This window comes from Oenanthe melanoleuca, chromosome 1 (assembly GCF_029582105.1).
Source record: "Oenanthe melanoleuca isolate GR-GAL-2019-014 chromosome 1, OMel1.0, whole genome shotgun sequence".
Taxonomy (NCBI): Eukaryota; Metazoa; Chordata; class Aves; order Passeriformes; family Muscicapidae; genus Oenanthe; species Oenanthe melanoleuca.
Genome location: NC_079333.1, coordinates 40896703 through 40918094, shown reverse-complemented (window position 1 = coordinate 40918094; position 21392 = coordinate 40896703). Strand labels below are relative to the sequence as shown.

Below are 21392 nucleotides of genomic sequence, written 5' to 3'. Positions count from 1 at the left end.
TGAATCTCTACCTTACAACACAAAGTATTTTGCAGTATAAAATGCCAGACAACTCCAAAACCTGTTAAGAAAGATTCTCTAAGAACACAACTACTACTGTCATATCTGGCTAAATGTTCAAGGAAGATTCTAAAAAACATAGAATTCCAGTGAATCATGAATCCCCGTATGCTTCTCCTTTAACCTAGTCAGGCAACAATGAACATTTGCAAATTAAATGATCTCCATAAAACTGTATTTAAAAATATTCTTTCCTAAAATCCTAATTTTGATCCTGAAGTTCACTAAAATATACAGTCATACAAATAAATACCCCAATAAAATATTTTTTTTAAGTTTAGTCTTTTCCCAAGAGCACCTCACATGTTCCCTCCTCATGTTCCCCCCTCTCACTGAGGATTACTGCACATTCACATAGAATCTGCATTGCTAGTTGGTTGACACATAAAATGTCCATACTTGTGGGACAATTGAGTAACACAGTCTATGAAGCTCTCGTGGGGATGGATCCCATTGTCTCTATTTGGAAAGATGTTCCTGCTTCTGCCTCACAGACATCAAATCCATAATTAAAGTATCTGCAGATGCTGGTACTGCCCATATGATAGAAAGATCCATGACCTTATTTTTCCAGGGTTCTGCTTCTCTAAATGAGAAATATATCTGTATCTGTCCTACAACTCACCCAAAAATAAACAATGAGGAGTGCATTTAACATCTAGAAATCCCAAATCCACAATGCATGAAAACATTCTCTTCTAATTACATTTCTAGGACACAGATTGGTTCTTTTTGAAATGAGAAGACATTCAGTACTCAAACACTGCAGCATCTGCTTTAGTCACCATAATGCATTACCTGGTAAATCAGTCTTCATAATATCAATGCCAACTTGAAGCTCAGGCTCAGCTGCAAGGACTGCATAGTCTCCCTGATGAGAGACATTGAAGCTGTAATTTGAATGGATACCAAGTAAGTTATTGGCCAGGAAAGGTTTTCCTTTTGGTGTCCTTTGCAAGTGTACTTCATTCCAAGGTATGCACAGCTCTTCTGCAATTAATTTCCGCATCAGCAGGCGACCAGCCTATGAAATAAAATAGAAGTAATTCACACACAGTATTGTGCTATGTGGCTGCTAGAAAACCACCCACCTAAAAAATGTTGGTTTATTACTGTTGATATCAAGTCGTGTATTTCAGCCAAATAAATTAAATATCTCCCTTCTATAAAAGCTGAGTCAAGTAAGTTTAAGCAAGAATTCATGTGAGTATCAAATACATTGTCACTATTAGCACAGTCAACACAAGATGAAAAGTAGTCCCAGTCTAGACAAATCACAGTAGTTCTTTATTTATGATGCTTTTTGACACATATAAATGCTTTTTACACCACTCGGAACAGTAAAATTATCTCAACAGCCTTCCTTTCAGTACATCCATTCACTATTAGGTGCTAAATGAAATACTCAAGAGCTAAAAGTGATGAGTAACTCCTTCCAGACTAAAGAGCAGGTGTGTATTACTGTGCCATTAGGCAAGATCACGTAAACCAGCTTTATTCCCCTACTCGTTACACCGATGTGCTATGCAGAGTCTCCCAGGGTACGAAGATTGTCTCCTGACTTTGTGTCACGACTTAGAACTTGTGAGGTCTTTCAGAGTAACTACTGACAGCAGCCTGCCATCCCTTTTTGCTCCTCAGCTTCATACTTTTACACAGGGCCTTATCCTTTAGCTTCACATCCCTGAACCGCCCTCGCAGGGCATGTTTTCTACGACAAATCAGGAATTCGCTGACAGCGCAGAGAGACAACCGCGTCCCCGCTCCCCATGTACCAAGGCGGCTTTGGCATCGCGGGCAAAGACAAACTGGCCGATGCGCTCCTTCTCCTCGGGCTGCACCAGCTGCGCGGCCAGCAGCCACTCGCGGCGGCGGGGCCGCCATGCGCCGCACGGGAAGGCCCAGCGCACGCTGCCCATGGCGCGGCCCGCCCGCGCTCCGCACCCTCCGCGGGCCCGCCCCCTGGGGCCGGCGGGAGCCTATCGCCGTGCGGGAAGCACGGAAGGCCCCGCCCCCGAGGGCGATAACCAATCCGATGTCAGAGCGCCCTGTGAGTGACAGCGGAATGCGCCAGGTAGCGACCTATCAGAAAGGGCGGTGCCTGCGGCGGAGCTGCACCCGCGGTGTCGTCAGAGAGGAACCCTCACAGGGCCATGGGCGGGCTCTGACCTGGAGTGGCGGCCGGCGGAGCCATTCCGAGCGCAAGGAGCAGGAGAATGACGCCGGAAGGAGCCAATCTGCTGGCGTGGCTGCTGCGGAGGGAGGGCCAGACCGGTCGGTGAGCTGCGGGTGTTGGCTGCAGGTGGGTGCGCGCTGCTCGGAGGGAGCGCTCAGGGGGGACTGGCGCTTGGCCGCCTGCGGAGAGGCGGCAGTGGCGAAGAGCGCCGCATGCCGCGGCCAAGCCGCGCTGCGAGGGAAGGGGATCCCTTTGCCCCATCCCGCCCGTCCTGTCAGAATTATCCTCCCTTAGAATGAACGGGGCCGCCGCGGGGCGCATGCGCGGGCGGGCTGAGCATGCGCAGTCGGGGCGCTGGCGGCGCTGCCCTCCCCCGGCGGGCGGGGCGGGGGCGATGGCGGCCGCTGCTGCTGCGGGGCTGGTGAGGCTGGGGCGGCCGAAAGCCCGGTCATGGTACAAAGGTTGTCTGCTAAATTCTGCCTCCCGCGGCCCTGTGCGGCACAGGGAGGTGGTTGTGCCCTCGAGGTGGTTCTTGGTGGCAGCGCGCCCCGTTGAGGACAGGGGATGCGCGGCCCCTCTGTGCCATTGGCGCGTCCCGCTGAGGTGTGGCCGTCAGCGCGTCCATCCTGCTGCAGAGCCGCCCGGGCCCTGGCACAGCTGTCGCTGCGGGCTGGGCTCCGTCCGCCTTCTGTTGACTATACAGGGGAGCTGGTTGTCCCGAGAGCAGCATAACCCTAGCGGCGTTCTGGCTCCTAGGGACGTGGCCGAACAAAAGCCTCTTGTATCCCGTGCTCATTGTTCTTTAAGAATTCCTATGGTTGTCAAAACCGGATTCCCATATGCCCTCAATTATAGGCCATCTGTAAATCCTCAGAAGGTAATAAATTTGCTTGCCCTTTGGCTCTGGAGCTGAGCCATAGCTGAAAAATTATTTAAAAATTTATAACCCATCTTTCTGTTGCTTGCCTTTAGAAATACTTACACTACATCCATCTTCTTGCAGGTATTTGTTACAATCCTTCTATTTTGCTGTTGTTCAGCCTTGCCAGGTCACTGTTAATATGGAAAACTGCTGTTTCTACACGGGCAGAAGGCCCTTCTGTCTAGAATAAGTCTCAGTTATAGCTGAGTATAGATTGGTCTTGACAAAATATTTTAAACACGGAAGTTTAAAAAAAAGTTTAATCAAAGAATCGGTTAAGCATTTGACTAATTTCAAAATATTATTCCTATTTTTGTTCATGATTTAGCAAAGCAAGGAATGGCATAATCTTATGCATTGTCCAAACCCATAGACAAAGTTAACTGACAGCAGAGGAGGATTTAACAGAGTCAAGAAAAAATCCCAGAAAATTCTCTTCACCAATATCAAACTGTAGCTGAGGCTTACATTTCAAACTTTGTATTATGTGTACTTTGAAGAAGAACTTGTGGCCTTTTGTATATTTAGTTACTGATAGGTACTACTGATAGGTACTAAATACTAATGAATTGTGGATCTTACCTAGTTCCAAAAAACCCCTTCTGATTTGGCTTGTTTGGCCTTTGATAGGTTTTGGTTGTCCATGCTCTCTACTTAAGAGATTTAAACATGTAGCACTTTTTTCACTAGTGGATTTTTTTTTTTAAATGAGCTTCCTGGAGAAATGCAAACTGAAGCTCAAGATGCATTGAATAATATGTAATATAATTATGGATGTATGCAATATAAACCCATATCTTTCTTTTAAACATCTTATTATAATAAGGTATGCTAAGTTATTCTCTGAAGATGCTAAATATTGCATGCATGTTTTGAAAAAAACCCACATTTTAATCACATGCAAAAGTGACAGACTACAGAAGCCATTAAAAGTTGTCATTTTCTTTTACTAAATTTGCAGTTATTTTCACCAGAATTGGAAGTACAGTATGTCATTTTAGTTCCATTTTTTTCTGAAAATTAAAATTGCAGTTCTTCATTTTTTTTTGGCTAAGAAAATAATTTGCGAAGTAACTTGATGAATTGGTGAAATTTAATTTTAGTAAAAAATCCCGCCAGTTTTACTTCTTTTAAGTGATTACTGCTTAATCTTAATGGGTTCATGTGTTTGTCAGGGAACATGCATTTAATGATCCTGGCTTGCAGAGTGGGAATCTTCTACTTTTGGAATGCTTCCAGGAATTAGTGCAATTTCCTTACTTCCAACTGGGTTTTTTTATCATGTTTTTATCATCTTTTTTTATTGCTTCTAAAGAACACAAAGCTTTGAAGTCTCTGTGTCACCTTTCAATCTGAGAATACTATCTCAACATTTATTATTGATAAATGTCATTTTTTGTGGATTAAATGTCTCAAAATGTCCGGTGCTTTTTTTGCTTGTCCTAAAATGATTGACTGAATATTATTTTTCTTTGAAGTTCAGTTATTTATCAAAAACCTATGAGACTCAGTTGCATTGAAATTTCGAGGCAGGAACTTGTAATTCTCTTAGTATTTTCAGTCTTAGGCAATCAGTGACAATCAACACATTAATGGAACATAAAAGCACAGAACTTGTACTCAGTATTTATAGTCCAATTACATTTTAAACCACTCTTGTCTTTTCAGTCAGCAATTAGAAGTGTCACCAAATCCTACATGTTCCTCGTACTCATCTTAGTGAACATTAATTAGATATGTAGAGTGGTGTTTTTAAAACTTACTAACAAGTCATTAATTTCTGTCCTTTTGAATGGACAAAGAATGAAAATAGCAAATCATCTTGATGGATATACAGTAGACTCAATAATATAATACTTCTAATATTAGATCTTAGAACGCTGATCTTGACCTTTTCAAAACGTGTATTAATGCACAGTTAAATTTTTATGAAAAAAACCCCTGAAAGTTCTTAGGAAAATCGATACAATTTCTTCATCTTCACTGTGCTTAATTCTTTCATCCTAGGTACACTAAGTGTTCTGTTAAATACCAGCTCTTAGATTTCCCTTTTTTAAAATCCTGCTCCCTAGCAAGAAATACTATCCAAGCTGGGATAACGCCACGTAATAAACGTAATGTTCCATTGAAGAACAATTTATTTCTCATAAGATACCTGCTATGAAGTACAAAGATTTATTTTTTTTAATTGATGAGTGCTTTAGCACAGCTGTATTGTGCTTTCTGGTAAAAGCAGAATAGCTGGTTTTTCAATTGTTTGTAAATAATAAAGTGCCAAATCAGGGCTGAGTTTGGACTGGTTTTGCCAGCTGTGTTGGAAGAGGAGAGAACGTCTTCCTGCACAATGTTATTTGTAATTTCTGAATGGCCATTCCCTTGTGCTGGGAACAGTCTCGAGCCTCAGTCCCCATTCCAAGGGTTTGGTCCTGTTTATTGTCAGGCAGGCACAGCACAAGCTGAGCTATTTGTGATACTTATGTGTGTTTAGTACTTCCACAAAACAGATTTCCCTAGGCTATCTCAAAGTCACATATGTTTGTATGTATATTTTTATCTCACTATTATAAAGGGATAAAGCAGTTTGGTGTCAGTCTTTGCCACTTTTTTTCTGGACCCTCATCTGGGTGTTCATGCCTTCACTGTTATTACATGTCCTCTCCCTAGTTTGATATAGTTTCCTTGGTTATTCGGTAAGAAATAATTGCACATCTTCCACCATTCTCAACTTCATTACCATATTTCAACTTCTGTAACCATTTTATTTATCAGTTGTAGCAGCTAAGGGTATTTGGACTGTTGTTTTAGCAAAATCTTTTCAACAGAAGTGTTTATTAATCTACGTACATTATGTGAGTATGTTCTGATCAGTGCTTTGGCAGGAACTACAACAGATTCTTCACAAACAAAAGTTCATCTCTGCTCAAAGGTCACTTCACAGTTCTGTTTGCTTTGCTCTTTCAGATCTGGTGGAATGGAAGTGAAAATCATTTCTAGGAGGTGTACTGCAGTGGTTATGAATTTAGTGTATGCCTGTATGTTCTGGAAATGTCTGTCCTGGATGTTTTTGGTCTCCTTTATGAGTTTAATAATATGCTGTGTTTATGGTCTCCAAGTATAATATCTAGGATTCAGCATATATCCAGGTTATTAAATTACTTGTCTAAAGGTCATTTGTACTTTCCAAAGGAAAAGTATAAGAAAATAAATTACATATTTCAGTGTTTTCCAGGAATTGAATTATAAGAACACTTAAGAAGGATTGTTAACTAAACCACAGTCATAAATATGTTACATTCTCCATTCATCTTAGAGAAGGGAGCATTAGTACTGGTGAAGTGAAATGTTCCACTAGAAATTCAGTGAGGTTTTGGCAGCTGTTTGCATGGAATTAAGGTCATTTAAACACTTTCTTGTAGCTTCTAAACAATGCTTAGATACTAAGAGGAATGTGTGTATATCTAATATTTTGATTCTGGTCTTATTAGAGTTCTCAGTGTGGTTTCCTGGCATCTGGGTCAGTGAGCTCATTATTTTCTAGACTGCTCTGTCTCTTGAAAAAAGGACAGTGCTAAAACTGGCAAAGAGTTGTAACTAGGTGATCCCTTACAGCCTTTCCAACCCAAACCAGTATGCTCCTACAACAGAGGGGTCTCATAAACAGCACAACTAATGAGGTCTGGGTGCTTATTACCCAGATTTTGTGACAGATCATAAGAGTGCTCTTACTCTCAGAGCTCCCAGGCGCTCCCTTATTTCATCCACTATAATGACCAAAGGTAGCTTACTATCCCCAGCCTTCTGTTCAACTGCTGGCTGCTCTGTGGCCCTTCACAGGCTGGCCACTGCTTGCCACTTGACTGACAGGCATGCAGAACGCCTGGCTCCTCAACTGGAGACCTGTACAGATAGTTTTGAGAGGTACATACGTGTCCCCCACTCAGTTATATGAGGTTGACCTTAGTAACTGTGAAGTTTGTATCAGTTTTCACTGTATCAGCCAACTGGCTTTGTGTTTGAGGTGTCTTACAGTTAAAATAAGCCAGGGCAATTGTTTAATTTTTAACTTTAGGGGAGTTTAGTTTTGGAATAGTTTTCATCTGTCTTTATCAACTGTCACTTTGTAATTTCTTGGGTTTTTTTTTCAGAAAAGCAGGCTAATAGCTAATGGGGCATTTGTCAGTGTAAAATTGTAAAGGTCCAGTGTTTGAGCAGGAAAGCTTTGTCAAGTGATGAGAGGTTGGATCACATACAGCAGTACTTGTGTCATGTTCCTGGAGAGGCTGCAAGGCCGGTTGCTGAACAGCACAGACATGTCTTAAAAAGCAAGAGTAAGAGATCCCAACTCTAATGGCCCATTTACTGGAGCTTGGTTCTTGGTAATCCTCATGATGATAGGCTTTGTAATTGGAATCCTGTGGGAGTTCATGGAGGTAATAAAAGGAGAGGTGTTCCCCAGCATTCCTGAGCTGCAGACCTCTTCAGCATATAACTGCAACCCTATGTTTCTTACTCTTTTGCCAGAGATGATCAAATATTTATAAAAACCATACTGATTAATTAATATGGCTTTGTGGAAGAATGCATGAAATAATTATAAATGCCTTATTCAACATACCTAGTTTTAGCTGAGCTGTTAAGAGAGTTTGGAGGGTTCTAAAATCATCAACAGATTCAAAATTATAAAATGAGTCAGGAATTGGCTACAAGACACCTGGAAATTGAATTTTTTTAATATGCATTTTTTTTAATGGAGAGAAGGGTGAATTAGGCTGTCATTGCACAGTATTCATTACTACATTCCTTACTCATGGACAAAAACAGTAAAGATACACTGCTGAATTTTGCTTTTAAGAAAATAATGACATACTGCTATTAGAGATTAAAATTAGGATGCACTAGATGCAAATTGGACTAGTGAGACAGTGTTGAGATCTGAACCATAATGTACAAGAAATCTTGTATCAGTGAAAGAAATTCAGGATCAAACTGGAGTAAAGAGAAAACTGCAATAAATAATATGGAAAACCAGAAACTCAGCCTTATAATGACCTTGGAAATTTTGACAATTATTCATTCTAATAAAAGTAGAGAGAGGGTATCAACAGTGTTGATAATTGTAAGAGTGAATAAATATATAAAGGAAAATAAAGTCAAATAACAATTTTAACAGAAGAACAAATATATCTAAGCATTAATAAATTGATTGTGTAAGTAAGAGGTTTACAGTCTCTACACCAATGTACACCAATGGAATAGAATTTTTGTGCTAATAGTGTGGTAAAAGAAAACTTTCTGAAACATTGCTTGTATGAAAGTGATCATATGATGTCTTGTCTAAAACAGCATAGTTGGACTTGATTACAGTAGATGTTTCCATGTTCACAATATAAATGTGAACATTACTGAAATTGGTAATTTTATCTACAGAAAGCGCGTTGTAGGTTGGAGCTTGATATAAAAATTACATGTAAGCGGAGAAAAATGTCCAGTATCTATTGTCAGTTCCAGAATTTTGCAGAAAGGTTTACATTTCTTTTAGAAAATGTGTTATTTTATGTGATGACAAATAAACTTTAAAATTCACATACTTTTTTAAAAAAGTTTTTTTCAAATGTGGCAAACTAATGTTACTGAAGCAACACTGCTTTTGAAGATTCAGCCTTTTGAGGACCAGGCTTTTAAATTAATAAGAAAAGGGTATTCTAGAGAATTCTGACATATGAAAAAGTTTTATGATTTATGGAAGCTGGGGTTTATGAGGCCATACATTATCAGAATAAATGGTGGTCTTGTTCTTCTGTATTTTCCTAGTTCCTCAGGCTTAGAATGGAAAGAGTGAATGCGTTGAGATTGTCTGGCCATGGGAAGGAGAAGATGCCTGCTCCAAGGGTGCCAGTGCTGGCAGCAAGATCACTGGATCTCTTCTCTTCCAGGAGACATGGAGGTCTATTTGTGGTTGGAGCTACCTGACTAGATAAAGTATAGATCAGTCTGCTCTGAAAGTACCTCACATGAAGAAGACTGCTTGATGGTTTAGTTTGCTCTGAATCTGTCGATGAGCCTTTTCACAAAATGAAAAACCAAAATCAGCATTTTCTTGTTTCTGGGTTTTGGTTGGATTTTTTTGTCCCCTGTCAATTCAGCTGGGCCATTACCTGTTGCAGATTTTAATTGGAATTGTGGAAACAAAATTCTGGGAAAAAAAAATTGGAATGTTTCTTTAAGGTTTGAAATAGGCAATGTTGACTCAGATTTGGAGTAAGGGCAGTTTATGCATCTGCAATATATAAATAGCTCTTTAAGTATGTGGAAATAAAATATACTCATGTTTAAAATTTCTTTATGTTGACAAAGTGGAATAAAATACTTTCATTGTAAAAAACAGTTAAAACCAATTTACCATAGACAAAAACACACTTCAGTGTAGGGATTTTCACCGGAAAAAAACCAAACTTTGCTGCTGAAAGGGAGGTGGTCTTAAATTTAAATGTGTTCTAAAGCCAGTTAATTTACACCACTGTAAGTGAAACTCAGAGTGGACAAGCATAAAGGTTCCTAACAAGACTAGAGGGACATGACTAAATCAGTTTAAATTAACTAAACACTCAAAGGTGTACTGTCACCAAACTGTTTCTAAGTGACCCTATTTGGTAAGCCCCAGCAATCTTGTTATTCAGCCAGGCTGTTGGTGTTGTTCGTATTCCATTATTGCAGTCCAGAGCGCCTCAGGGGAATCCACTTAGGATGCAGTATAATAGCCTGTGTCTCCCACTACAAGGTGTAGAGTCATCAGCCTTTTGGAATGTAAAATATGTAACAAAGTTTGCTTTTTCCATCTTAATTTTCCATAAAATTGTAAGAATTTGAGGTTTTTTGAGGGTAAACCTAGGACTAGTCTTTCTCTTAAATGACACTCCTTGATGTGCTTCCTGTGGACTTTACTGAAAAATTACCTACAGGTGAGTATTTTCTGTAGAATTGTTCTCTGATGTATGGCAGATAATTTACTTTTCAAAATTCACAGTGTGAATATATTTTACAAAGTAATAGTATTATCAAATTCAATATAAAAGTCACTTGTAACAAATTTCTGACTGTGCATATGATTTACAAATTAAATTCAATGCTGGGAACTTCTTTGTTTGTTTTATGGCGTATTGATTTTATTTGATTTTTTTAAATAATAAGACTGTAGAATCATTTATTTATTTTTCTATTTCAGGAATAGATTGAAGAAAACATGGCAAATCAACGGGATTACATTAGCAGACCTATTTGCAATGGAATTTCTGTTCCTGAAAATAAAATCAATTCCTTAGTGGCTGAAGGTCATGGACAACAAATTCTAAAAGTACTACAAAAGTTCAGAGAACAAAATACATTTTTTGATTTTAAAATTCTTGTGAAAGATGAAATAATTCCCTGTCATCGTTGTGTACTGGCAGCATGCAGTGATTTTTTCAGGTAAACCTAATTTTGGCATGAGTTTGCAGGAAATATATTCTAAGTTCTCTGGGAGGGAGGGAAGGAATAGAATTAAAAAAAAAAGTTAAAAGTTTATCACAATTTACATATATCTGCAGAGTTTTGAGCAAAGCATTCAAACATCATTTTAAGGGTATTCCAGATACAGCTCTTTGTATTTTCAAAAAGCCATGAGGACTCTTTGAATCAGATTATGATAGCAGTCAAAACTCTGAAATACAAATTTCAAATCACAAATGTGTGGTTCTGCTTTTAGGTTGAACTGACAAAAGTTATGTATGTTTAAGAGTTACCTGTTGCCCATACCAGTACTTGAAAGTCTGCAAGGATATTGTTTGACTTTTTTGCATGATAGTTTATGTACTTTGACATATTTATATTGTGAAGTATAACAGATTGATTGCAAATACATCTTGTACTGAGCAATTGTGGATAAATTTTACATAACTTTGGAATGGAACTGATTTTTGTTTGTCCAAGAAGAGTGATCAGTATAGTAGAGATTGTCTTCAGAGGTACTTAAACAGATATGCATACTTTTCTTAACCTAGAGATTTCAGCCTTTGAGCATGGAATGCATCTTCCTTCTTGTGCTTAAAGCTATGTATTCTTAAGGGACAGCCTTCACACACACACAGTATATTATTTATAAAGAAGCCTTGTTAACCTTTTTGTTAGAAAGATTCAAAATTGCAGTTCCACACAAAAAGTGTTTCTGAATACAGTTTACTAAAAACAAAGCTAAAACTAACAATGAAGAAATGGACTCCTGGGAATGAGTTAATAGCCTTGATTCAGTTGCCCATACATAGGTGAGTGTTAGTTTCAAAGGTCCTGGAACATCCCATGGTCTAAGTGAGTCTGCCATATATGACAGAAAATAGCTAGATGTGTTCTAAGAATTACTGAAAAAAAGAAGAGATGTGGATGAAATGAGCACTTTATCCACTTTAGGAGCAGATTTGGTTTCTTCTCTGACACACAGGACTACTTTAATTTGTCTTTAACTGCTTGACAGCACCGAGATGATCTGGTAGAAAGAAATACTAGGATGAAATAGCTTCCAGTGGTAACTTTTAGAACGGAAGTTAAGCACATGGAAAGCCATGTGTCCTTTTCATTAGCTATAGACTGAGTTAAAATCTGCAAGGAAAGATCTCTCCCAGCTCATAAGTTCATAAGTTTTCTTGGAATGCAAGGCCCATTTTTTCACTTCCAAGGAATAAAATGTACCTAAGTTCACTACATACATTTTAAAATGGAACATCTTTTGTCTTCCTTGGCCTTTGGACTTCTCTTAGTTTTGGCTTCATTGTGTAAACCATGACATTTTGATCCTTCCTTGTTAGCTTTCAGAGTCAAAGCCTTTTCCTACATTGCTCTTCTTCTACTGGTATTGTTCAGTTGCTATTTTACTCCCTAATTAGAGATTTCATAGCTCATGGGTTAATGCAGAAAGGATTATAAGGGTCACCACTTAGCATGCAATGAGGTCTTTGAGACACAGGTGTTTTATTGAAATATTATGTTCTTGTTCAGGAAGTCAGGCAAGTTTCTGCTTTACACGATGTTCATGTCCTAAAGAGTATGTGCTATACACAGTGATTTTTTTTTTCTCTTTGGCTTCAGAAAAGGATGGGATTCTAAAAAAATCCCATACAACAGAGATACTTAGTGTATAACGGAACTGTGATATAAACAAACACTTTTTCTAAATATGAATTGACTATGATATATTAATATCCAAACTCACTACTTTGTATTTGATGATTTATATGACTCTTCCTTCACTATTATCTTGTATTGTATTCAGAAGCCATTGCTGAGGTTTAGGCTCTGAGAGGGCAGGGCAAGGGATTTTGCAACACTGTTTTCTTGCCAGCACTCACCTGCTTGTAAAACTTTAATTATTTTATGTTGCCATGTTAGATTGTTCGAAAGAGTTAAATGTTATTACAAACTTAGAATAAAGCAGTTAAAGTTGTAATAAAATTTCCACAAATCTCCTGATCAATAGTTATTCCACAGTCATCTTTGTATTCAGTCACAATCTACTTTCTGCACAGCTTCATTGTGTCAGGCAATCATATGTCAAAACCTCCCTTTTTTCTCTGACACTGGCCTGTACGCATACATCTCTCTGTCAACTCTAAATCAAGAATTAAGTTTCCTTGTGGTTTTTCTCCTCATTTACCCTCACCTACTTTTATTTCTGGGGACTACACCCATCACCTGTCTGGCTATTTGCTCAGCCTGCAATTTTTTTTTTTCCACATAATTTTATGTACTCATCCACATTGCATGACTTAACTCATGGAGCTTTTTTTACTGTGTGTTTTTTAAATCAGCCTTCCTTTCCCAAAGTTGAAACCGAGGCTGTCCTGACGCTTTCACATTTTCTCTCACATTGAGAGCTGCAGACTTCATCACTGTTTGTGAAAATCCATACAAAACACAGGTGCTGCTATGATTTTGTTAAGCCATCACTTTGAATATGTTCTTATCACCAATCATTTTTTTCTTCAAACACACCAAGTAAATTCACTGTTCACATAAGAACTTCCATATTTTAGACCTATTTTAGACCAGCCCACATTATTACATGCCCCTGATTGTCTCCTTTCACATCAGTGTTCTTGTCTGTTTGCAAAATCTTTAATGTGTGTGTATATCTTCTGTATTCTATTCACAGAGCCATGTTTGAAGTTAATATGAAAGAACGAGATGATGGCAATGTTACTATTAGTAACCTATCACCCAAAGCAGTGAAAGCTTTTCTTGATTATGCTTACACAGGAAAAACGGAGATAACCAATGATAATGTGGAAATGCTCTTCCAACTATCATCATTTCTTCAAGTTTCACTCCTTTCCAAAGCTTGCAGTGACTTCCTAATAAAAAGTATTGATCTTGTGAATTGCTTACAGTTGCTTTCTCTATCAGAAAGTTATGGGTCTGTCCGCTTGTTTGATCATGCTCTAGATTTTGTACAACACCACTTTTCGTTGCTACTCAGATCGAGTGATTTCTTGGAGATGAATTTTGAGATATTACAAAAATGTCTTGAGGCTGATGAACTAAATGTCCCTGAGGAAGAATCAGTGTTGAAAGCTGTCCTCCAATGGACCAAACACAACTTAGAAACACGGCAGAAATATCTGCCTAATTTGATTAAAAAAGTGAGATTGCACCAGTTACCTGAAAAGACTTTGCAGGACTTTTTGCATTCTGAAGAACACTTACTTAAGAGTGCTAATTGCTCAGTAATAATCAATGATGCAGTTAAAAGTGTGCAGAACTTCAGTGGATTGTTTCCAGATGCACGTCCTTCAACAACAGAAAAATATATATTTGTTCATAAAACTGATGAAGATGGAGAAAACAGACACACATTCTGCTACAACATCAAAACAGATAAATGGAAAGAGCTACCACATACGCATATGATTGATCTACCAGGATCAAGTTTGTCTAGCTATGGAGAAAAAATATTTATAACTGGAGGATGCAAGGGGAATTGTTATAGGACTGTCAGGCTCCATATTGCTGAACCGTTTCATGATGCCACTGACCAAACCTGGTGCTACTGTCCAGTCAGCAATGAATTCTCCATAGTGTCAGCTATGAAAAAACCGAGGACAATGCACACATCTGTTGTAACCTTAAATCAGCTCTTTGTAATAGGTGGAAAGACCAGAGGAGCACAAGAAACTCGGAGTCTTTTGGATGTAGAATCTTATAACCCTCTTTCCAAAGACTGGAAATCTGTAAGCCAGTTACCAAGAGGTATTTACTATCCAGAAGCAAGTGCATGCCAGAATATAATTTATGTCCTTGGCTCAGAAGTAGAGATTACTGATGCCTTTAATCCATCTCTTGACTGTTTCTTTAAGTACAATGCTATGACTGATCAGTGGTCTGAGCTTGTAGCAGAATTTGGGCAGTTTTTCCACGCAACTCTAATCAAAGCTGTTCCAGTGAACTGTACATTGTACATATGTGATCTCTCCACCTACAAGGTCTACAGTTTTTGCCCAGAAACCTGTGTTTGGAAAGGGGAAGGATCTTTTGAATGTGCTGGCTTTAATGCAGGGGCAGTTGGGACGGAAGACAAAATTTATATACTAGGTGGTGATTATGCTCCAGAAGAAATCACAGATGAAGTTCAAGTCTACCACAGTAGTAGATCTGAGTGGGAAGAAGTTTCACCAATGCCAAGAGCCTTAACTGAGTTTTACTGTCAGGTCATTCAGTTTAATAAATACAGGGACCCCTGGTCACCCATACTGACGATTTGCTCTGGAGAATTTTGAAACTCCCAAGTCAAAAGAGTCTATTTAAATGCACAAGCTGTAGAACAGTTTCTAAGTATTAGTTTACAGATGAAGAAGTATGTACTTGTTTGTTTAAATTTTCAGTTTAAATTAAATGCTGTAGGATTGCTTTTGGAAGAGTCCATTAAAATGTCATTCATGCTAGTTGTTATGCAGACAGTATTACTTAATTTTTATATACAACTCTTCTCTGTAATTATCAGATTATTTTTCAAAATTATATCAATTTTCCAAAAAGAATATTCATGAGGAATTAGTTGTGTAATATGTGCCATTATTTCTGTAATATTCACAGTTGTCCCAATAGACAAATTGCTAAATGAGGAAACTGACTGTGATACTGTTTTCCCTATGTAACTGAAGTTTAAAAGACATTTTCATTAGTGTTAGATTTTCTATGTTCATAAACCTGCAAGAGGAATTCCTTGTCAGCTTTATCTTATCTCAATGACCTTAGCAAGGACAAGAGCCAAAGTGACCTTCACAGTATTAAAACCAGGTATCTAACTTGAAGAGGCTGATAATTCCTGTCATCTTACTTCAGGCTCTTCAGTTTTACCAGTTTTTCTCCATCCTTGTGCCTTAGTAGTAGCTTTACTTTCTGTTCCCATCCCATTAACTCTGGCAAACTAAACTTCCATAACATACTGCAGGATAGGTAAGATTTCTACATGATAGACGGTTCACGCGGTATCTTTGCCTCTGTCATGTTGCTAACTAAAGAAAAAACACTTCAGGATATTTTCTAACAGAAGTCTTCCACCTCTGAAGTCTTCAGTGCTACCTACTAAGCAGTCACTAGGCTGCTTATAGCAGCAAGCTGTAAAAAGAATCGTAGCTGTTCCTTCGGTTAACTATGGGAAAAGTTTGTATCTTGTCATACAGCAAATACAAAATTATGAAACTGCACCCCCATCTTAAAAGTCAATAGTAAATAGTATTTCTGAGGTGAGAAATCATCTCTTATGGTTTAAATTAATTAAAACACTTTATCTTGAACTTCATGGTAATTTTAGATATTAAAGTATTACACAGTAAACACTACACAATATATTGCTTGATAAGCTTTAAGTAGTCAGCTATGATAATGTTAAAATTGTAATGGACTTTTAGTGCTAATATTAGTCTAGCCATATGTTGTGAAGTAAATTTGATCTCATGCTTACAAAGTCAGTCCTCTTTCTTACAGGAGAACATTGAAATTAGCTGTTTCATAAATTAGTTTGTAATCTTCCACACCCTTCTTACCAGGTATCCAGATAAGACAATGAGAGCTGTTATGTTCCGTGTAAGTATTGTGAAAGCAGTAAGGTTGTCTTCTGCCAGACAGAATAATGGTTCGAAACATTTAATCACATCTTTTCAAGCAGTTTAAATCATGATAAAATTTAGTGAGGCATCAGAGACATCTTTCATGTCTTGAGACAACTGTGGTAAGTTCATTATCACATCACTACTGCATGTACTTTTTGCAAAACCCAAGCTGAATATTAATGCTTAAAGCTTAATATTGCCTAGAACATGCTTCTGTTTTGAACAGTAAACAATGGAAGGTTCTTATTCTGTGATTGACTCTGTAATTTGTTATCAGATACCTTTACAAATTTAGGTAACATTCATCATAACTATTTTCTTAAGTATGTAAAATAAAATCATGTACATTTGGAGAACACGTTAATAGAGCAGGACCCTTCCACTCAGTAATTTCTGTATATTAATATGTGTGTCAGTTCTGTAGAAGTAAGTAGCTAGCTACAATATTTCAGGCAACTTCCACATTTATTTTGGGTTTTTTTCATAATAGGTCTCCGAATCATATTTTAACATAGCTTGGTAACCTTTACAATCACCTTACTGAAATGCAAGTATTTTTATATTGGGACACAACTACTTTTTGTTAGTGCAAAGCAAATGTATTGAGTAGAGAGAGGAAGAATACTATTCCTACTTACTGAAACAATAAGACCAAACACATAGGAAAATGGTAGTTTTAGTTTTAATGAAGCTACTCAGGGCAGCATAGAGATTTTATTAATCATTACTTATTGCAACTTGTCACATCATTGGAATACAAGGCCCAATTCACCTTTGCTTGTGCATTTGTGTTGTATTCAATCCTGAGTAATACAAGTATGCAATTTATGCATTGAGAAAAGTAACATATTATGCCCATAGTACATGGACATAAATAGCTATGCAAAATGGAAGAGATAGAGAATTGCAAGAGTGTTTTAACTGCCAATGTCATGACCAAGTCGCTGGATCACATAAACAGCAAGCGAGTGAGTCATTCAGGTGATGCTCTTTCCCCTAAGCTTTTCCCTACAGCAGATCTTTTTGGCTCTCTTCCACCCAGCTACTTGCTGTAAGACTGGTATCTGACATCAGACAGAGAATGACGTATGTGAAAAATTCCTCAGTATAGACAGTGAAAACTGACTGAAGCTGAATTGGGAAAATAGACATGCTGCTTTAATATTTTACACTACACTTGTGCAGGAACTAATGTCAGTTCCCAGTTTGACAAATCACTCATGGGTTTCACAGGGAGTTGAGCTCTTACTCAGTGATCAGGAAATAATGTAGTAATGTCAGTTACTTTCTAGCATTGCTTACAGAAGAGTTACTGTGAAATGGTACTGATTTTCTGCAGTTAAGCTGGTAAACCTGTACTACAGCTCTCACAGAAGGAAAAAGGATCATTTGCCACATTTCTGCAGTTAAGCTGGTAAACCTGTACTACAGCTCTCACAGAAGGAAAAAGGATCATTTGCCACATTTCCACATACAAAGTATTAAATCTGTTAGCAGAACTGAAAACAGAAGAAGCAGAAACGTTAGGAAGTCATGGTTAAAAACAAGGTTTTATGATAGAAGTAAGGACCTATGTTTAAATCCCTGTGATTAACTGCTAAAGATGTAAGAAATCTCAGTGAACTACATGAAAGAATATGAATTACTTGCATGAATAACTTGTAGTCTGGATCAAACATTTTTCAGTCTACCCAGCATTTATGGAACTAAAAAGTCACAAAATTAATGTAAAGTGAGTTTTTTTAGTATCTTATGACTTTTCAAAGATCTTTGAATCAAAGCTTTATCAAAAAGTACCTTCCTCTAAAAATAGTCAGTAACTAGATTAATGATTATGTATGTTCTCACTGAAACAGTGATGTTTAAACACACAAAATGCATGTAAAATTATAATCTACTATTTGCACTTAAATGATGTAACCAAAATATTTCTAATAGTATTCTATTTTATGTCACAGAATACATTATAAGCATGACCAGTATAATATACATGAAGATAATATATATTGTATGTGGGATTTTAATATCCAGTGATGATTATATTGGCTAATCTTAATCTTTAAAGAATGCTATCAAAACATTATGGCACTTTGGTAATGTTATCATACTGGTTTAGTTGTTATAATAAAGATCACTTATTCAGGTGTTTTATTGATTTTGTTTGCACAGACCTGATGATTATCATTTAAGGACTAATTAATTTGTTTTCTATATTCTTAATACATTTGTAGCAAGTCAGTTTACTGCTGTTAAAAATTTGTTATATTTACAAAATGGAATAGATTTTCTGGGTCCCATGTATTTAAGGGTATTACTCTGTGAAGAAAAGTTTACCTCCTCTGGTTAATATAGGGTAGTAGTTAAGGTATAGGCTATAGAATGTGCTAACTGCAGTTCCTAATGTGGAGGTTAATTTTAGATGTTTCTGTTTGTAGGTGACCAACAGGAGGCAGCATAAGATCTATTTTAATTAAAACAGGCTGAAAACAGGGATGTATTTGACAATATTTATAGCTGAACATTATGCTCAATTTACTTTTTTCCTTCTAACACCCAGTAAAGCATAGAGAACAGTAACATTTTGCTGCTGCCTGGGCTCTGCTGATATGTGGAAAGTACAATACTACACGTTTGCTGAGATGTTAATTCTTTTGTGAAATAAAGCACTGAGCAACTGAATCCTTCTTGAGTATTTTTTTTTCCTTTTTCCAGTGAGTTTCAAACTGCAGAGAATGTACAGTGTTTCTAATGCAGGTAATCTCTTTGGGGGTTTGTTTTTGTTTTCAACTGGAGAACATTTTGAACGCTATAACCAAGAATTCACTTAGCATGAATGAAACTGCTGTGAGGGGAGTTTATAATTATGCTTGTATATCCTTTGCATATTGAATTACTGTTCCCATGCTAATTTTAATTGTCTGCTGAAAAGTTCTAAAGTTTACCATTGTAAGGTAGTCATTGAAAATGTTATCATTTTAAAAAATTAGATCAGATTGATAATACAGCGTTTTTTTAACAGTTTAAGGATTGCAAATGATTTGGTGTTTATTTTTACTGAAATGGACCTTCCATACCAGTAAAGTGGCTTTAAATAAAAGGAGATAAAAGCTATTTAGTCTGATATTTGCATGCCAAGGCTTGCAGAATTGGCGTCATTACAAAGTTACGGACCCTGGTGTTGTCTTGTATTCTTCCAAAACTTAAGATTTTGTACCTCTGAGACTCCTCTGTAGATAAATTAGAGTTACAGCAATACAAATTAACCTTCCAACACTCCAAGGCCTTTGTCCCAAAAGCCTTTCAGTTAGCAAAAGCCTTTTGGAGGCATGTACAAAGCATTTCAACAGCATTCACAGTATTAAAAGCTTATATTGAGCAATGAAGGGATTCACAGACCAAATCTGAGAGCTTAAGTTGCGAAACCCTGTGCACAAACAGAAGGAAATTGTATATGTATGTTCTACAGATCCAGTAATTCACCATGGATTTGAACAGTTTGCATGTGAAGTAGACCATATGGTAGGGATTTTCTTACTGTCATCAAAAGCAAGGAAGAAAGAATCTGGATTTAATGATTAAAATACACATAAATTACACATAAATTCAAGACAGTTTGTATAAATGAAGGAGGTCCAAGGATTTTTGTTGGAGGAAGCTGGTATACACCAGAATTTTTCATCAGTGATCAACAGCCTCCATAAAAGTAGAATAACAATTCTGGGAGGAAGTAGAGCTATTTAGGTTTATGTGCATGGCTGCGCTAGGAAATCATACGATTCCTAGTTAAAATTATTCTAATGGACACTAATAATATTTAGTGGGCTTTTCCTTCACAACAAAAGAAGGATATTCAATGAGGTATGATTATTTTTGCAGACTAGCAGAGGTTCAGACTGTTAATGACCTCTCCACCGTTTGTCCACCTACTTGCACCTGAATATAGTTTGAACTAGCTTGCAAGACATTTACGGTGCGCTTGAATCTTATTTCTGAGCACTGTTAGAATACTGGTAATAATGTAAAGAGAAGCCAAGTTCATGTGTGGGTCTCACTAAGAAATATCCTTGCATTATGTATGTCAGCAATGTCTTACTACACTACTCACCATTTTCCTTTCTAGCTAGATTTTCAGTACACAGTGGGCAAGTATGGCAGGAAAACTATCACTACCTGTTAGCAAACTGGTAAATTAATAGTTGGCTTAAAATGGAAAATACCATTTCAGGGAGATTTCTAGCTTCATCAGTTATGATCAACTAAAACTGTATTAATCAAATAACTACCGGTCCAGTGAAATAATTTGGAAAGACTGAGCAAGCGACTGTTAAGGAATATGCAGAGTAATAAATACATCAGGTTGGGCAGAATAGAGGTATCAAATTTTGGAAAAGTCGGGTTACATGACCAAGGCGCCAGGACGTAACACAGAAGGCAAGAACCAGACACATCTTGTGTGGCGGGGGGTCCAGGAGCCCCAAGCCTCCAGAAAAGCGTTTTGTGTGTGTGTGTATATTCACCCACATCAGCGCCGTGGTGGCCCACACATGCAGCACTTCCCGAAAAATACTTTCATTTCTTTCATTACAGTATGTAATACTGTATGTGATAAACGCCATTTCTCCATTTTAACCACAAACCGCGCAGTTCAGGAGGAACAGCAGGTTGCCGCGCGCTCGCTCTGGGTAGCAGCATAATACACCTGGCGGCCACACCGCTGGTTTATGCACGGCTATCCCGCCGGCCGCACGGCTGGTTTATGCACGGCTATCCCTCACGCTCGGGCTGACCCTGCTCCTCCCTCCATCGCTCCCGCCCTCCCAGGCCACCGCCCAGCGGCGCCGGGCCCCTCCCTGCGCCGCGCCCCCCGGGGAAGCGGCGGCACCCACCCACCCCGCGCAGGGGCCCTCGCTGAGGGGGCGGGCCGCGACAGCCGCAGCCAATCACCGGCACGCCTGGGGAAGACAGGCGGCGGCTGCAGCCAATGGCTGCCCGGCGGCTGCGCGCGGCGCGGCCCCGCCGGCGGAGGAGCGACGGGGATTCCGGCCCGCCTGGCGCGGCAGGGCGGGGCGGGGGAAGCGGCGGGCACGGGGCACCAATAGGC

The 21392-nt window shown here is 38.4% G+C and overlaps 2 protein-coding genes across 6 annotated transcripts in view; one reads left to right on the top strand and one right to left on the bottom strand.

Annotated features, from left to right (window-relative positions):
• AASDHPPT (aminoadipate-semialdehyde dehydrogenase-phosphopantetheinyl transferase) overlaps window positions 1–2011 on the bottom strand; it is a 38035-nt gene extending 36024 nt beyond the window's left edge. The window contains exons 1-2 of one of the 2 annotated variants that reach the window (XM_056487800.1): window positions 1836–2011; window positions 859–1084 (exon numbers count right to left, since the gene is read on the bottom strand). In XM_056487800.1, the coding sequence (XP_056343775.1) occupies window positions 859–1084; window positions 1836–1979 (370 nt within the window). In that variant the 5' untranslated portion in view covers window positions 1980–2011. The remainder of the gene's footprint in view (window positions 1–858; window positions 1085–1835) is intronic. The other variant, XM_056487807.1, reaches the window with a different exon arrangement.
• A 136-nt stretch (window positions 2012–2147) lies between these two features.
• KBTBD3 (kelch repeat and BTB domain containing 3) lies at window positions 2148–18962 on the top strand. 4 transcript variants are annotated; one of them, XM_056487779.1, is made up of 4 exons: window positions 2160–2362; window positions 8970–10117; window positions 10381–10622; window positions 13336–18962. In XM_056487779.1, exons 3-4 carry the CDS (start codon window positions 10399–10401, stop codon window positions 14954–14956), a joined length of 1845 nt encoding a protein of 614 aa, XP_056343754.1. In that variant the 5' UTR covers window positions 2160–2362; window positions 8970–10117; window positions 10381–10398; the 3' UTR covers window positions 14957–18962. The 4 variants fall into 4 exon arrangements, with proteins under 4 accessions (XP_056343744.1, XP_056343754.1, XP_056343737.1 ...); XM_056487769.1 differs by lacking the exon at window positions 8970–10117 and having other exon boundaries at window positions 2148–2362; XM_056487762.1 differs by lacking the exons at window positions 2160–2362; window positions 8970–10117 and adding an exon at window positions 3027–3113.
• Window positions 18963–21392: the final 2430 nt, after the last annotated feature.